This window comes from Corvus brachyrhynchos, unplaced genomic scaffold (genome assembly GCF_000691975.1).
Source record: "Corvus brachyrhynchos isolate BGI_N302 unplaced genomic scaffold, ASM69197v1 scaffold63, whole genome shotgun sequence".
In the NCBI taxonomy this organism is placed as follows: domain Eukaryota; kingdom Metazoa; phylum Chordata; class Aves; order Passeriformes; family Corvidae; genus Corvus; species Corvus brachyrhynchos.
In genome coordinates this window covers 480,727-482,746 of record NW_008237227.1, presented here as the reverse complement: position 1 = coordinate 482,746, position 2,020 = coordinate 480,727, and the positions used below count along the sequence as shown (strand labels likewise).

Here is a 2,020-nt window from a genome sequence, read left to right as displayed (position 1 = left end):
CCTTTCATTTTCCTCATTTGTAAGAGCCGTTTTGTCATGCTAAACAAGGCTGGAGCAGCCATTCTAACCTCTCCTTTCAGCCCTTTTCTCCTCTCCCCTTTTGTTTACCTTCGCCTGATCTCTCATTTATTTATCTATCTATTCTTCCCCCGCTTACCCTCCCATTCAAGCCCCATGTATGTTAATTGTGTTACGCCGTTTAATTCTAACATCGGTCTCCAAAGAGCACTTAATGAGCAAAGCGCATCCAAACACGCGGCGCTCCGGCTATTCAGCCCCTCCAGACGGATCCTCTGCCTCTTCCTCCTTCCCGTCATCTCTGCCCACCGACTCCCTCCCTCCGCCGAGGGAAGAGCCCCCCAAACATCGCTAATTGATCCGCACAAGATGCTGATTCCAAACCACCCCCTTCCAGCACCGCCACCGCTCCCCTCTCCGCTCCAAATATTCCCTCGCACCGCTAAAACTTCAACGCCGCGGAGGCAACTGGGACGCGGGGCTGCGTCCCCGCACTCACACCACGCACTTGCCTCGTTTGATGACAGATTGTCTTTATTCAAAACGTCTTTGTTCAACAAATGAAAAGGTTTAACGAGGTAAAATCCTGCCGGATACATCTTAGTTTCTGTTTCTTCTTGCCCAAGACATTGTGAAAACATATTGAAATTTCCATCTGTTTTTATTCGGTTTTTCGTTATTATTAGTAGTAGTAGTATTAATTTTTTTTACAATTCTACTGCCTGACTTCATACCTGACGCTCTGTCTAAAGTAAACTTAGATCTAGTCTCACTGGATCACACAAATTTAAGGACTATCTGTTTTAAATTAAGCAAACACTATCATATGTTTTAAATATAAATGTTTCTCCCGTCTTTTTTTTCTTTTTTTTTTCTTTTTTAACTTTGAAGAACCTTTTTTCTGACATGAAAAGCAATTTTACCTAGTAGTACGTGGTGGCAAAATATATATATATTTATATATATATAACACAGCTGATCTCGTCTTTCAATGTGCAAAAGGAAAACAACGAGGGAAAAAAAAAGAATAAAATCAGAGTAAGACCGGGACTTCCCAAAGTCAAGTCCAAGTGACAAGAGACCCTGGAGAACTCATAGACATTAAGAGAATAAATAAAAATCGAAACCGCCTCTCTCTTTTTTTTTTTTTTTTTTTTTGTCTTTTTCCCTTTTCCTCCCCGCTTTGTCCCGAAAGGCCAGTTCAAGGTTCGCTTTTCTTTTCTGTTTTTAAACACATTTACAACTCTTACAAGTGCCGGGCTCCTATCTGCCCCGGCGATTGCAGATCCCAACCGAGCCAGGGGCCAGCTCTCGGGGCGAGCTTTAGGCGAGAGCATCTCCGAGGCAGCGTCCGCGTCTGTCCCGGCCCGGCGGCGGGCGGCAGAGTCCTGGTTCGGGTGGCCTTTTGCTCCTGCAGGTTTTATGTACATGCACACACGGAGGAATCCCAGTTCCAGCTGCCAGCCGGGGTGGGGGACACACGCACACACACACGCCTGTGGGGGTGTGGGTGGGTGGGTGTTACATGGCAGTCGCGTGTGCTGAAGAATAGGGGTCTATCCCAGTCTTGGTCATGCCTGGGAATAATATGTAGGCAACTGGAGGTTGCAAACTGGAAGCCGACCAAGCGGTACAGTTACATGGCACGACATAGCCCGGGTTAGTTGGCGAGGGGTGAGTGTGGGTGTGTTGGCTGGGGCAGCTCAAGCTGCCGAACGCCCCGTTCTGGTATCCCAAGGTGGAGGCGTAGGGCAGGGTGCTGGTGGCTAAGGTGTGAGGAACCTCAGTCATCTTCTGAATGGCGCTGGAGCTGAACTGGCTGGGGTCAAGTAAGGAGTAAGGTGCTGAGGTGGGAGGCAGGAAAGCCCTGGCCTTCTCCGGGGAGCTCAGCAGCGAGTCAGTGGCCCCCACGGGAAGCCCGGCGGCCTTTAAGGGATCGGTTTCCCCGAGGTAAGGCAAAGGGAAGACATACCTGTCCTTTTTCAGCAGGTTCTTGGGCTTG

At 48.7% G+C, this 2,020-nt stretch overlaps 1 protein-coding gene across 1 annotated transcript in view; it reads right to left on the bottom strand.

The window, feature by feature from the left end:
* Positions 1–534: 534 nt before the first annotated feature.
* SOX14 (SRY-box 14) overlaps positions 535–2,020 on the bottom strand; it is a 12,332-nt gene continuing 10,846 nt past the window's right edge. The window contains exon 3 of the mRNA XM_008630018.2: positions 535–2,016. Within this exon, the coding sequence (XP_008628240.2) occupies positions 1,540–2,016 (477 nt within the window). The 3' untranslated portion in view covers positions 535–1,539. The remainder of the gene's footprint in view (positions 2,017–2,020) is intronic.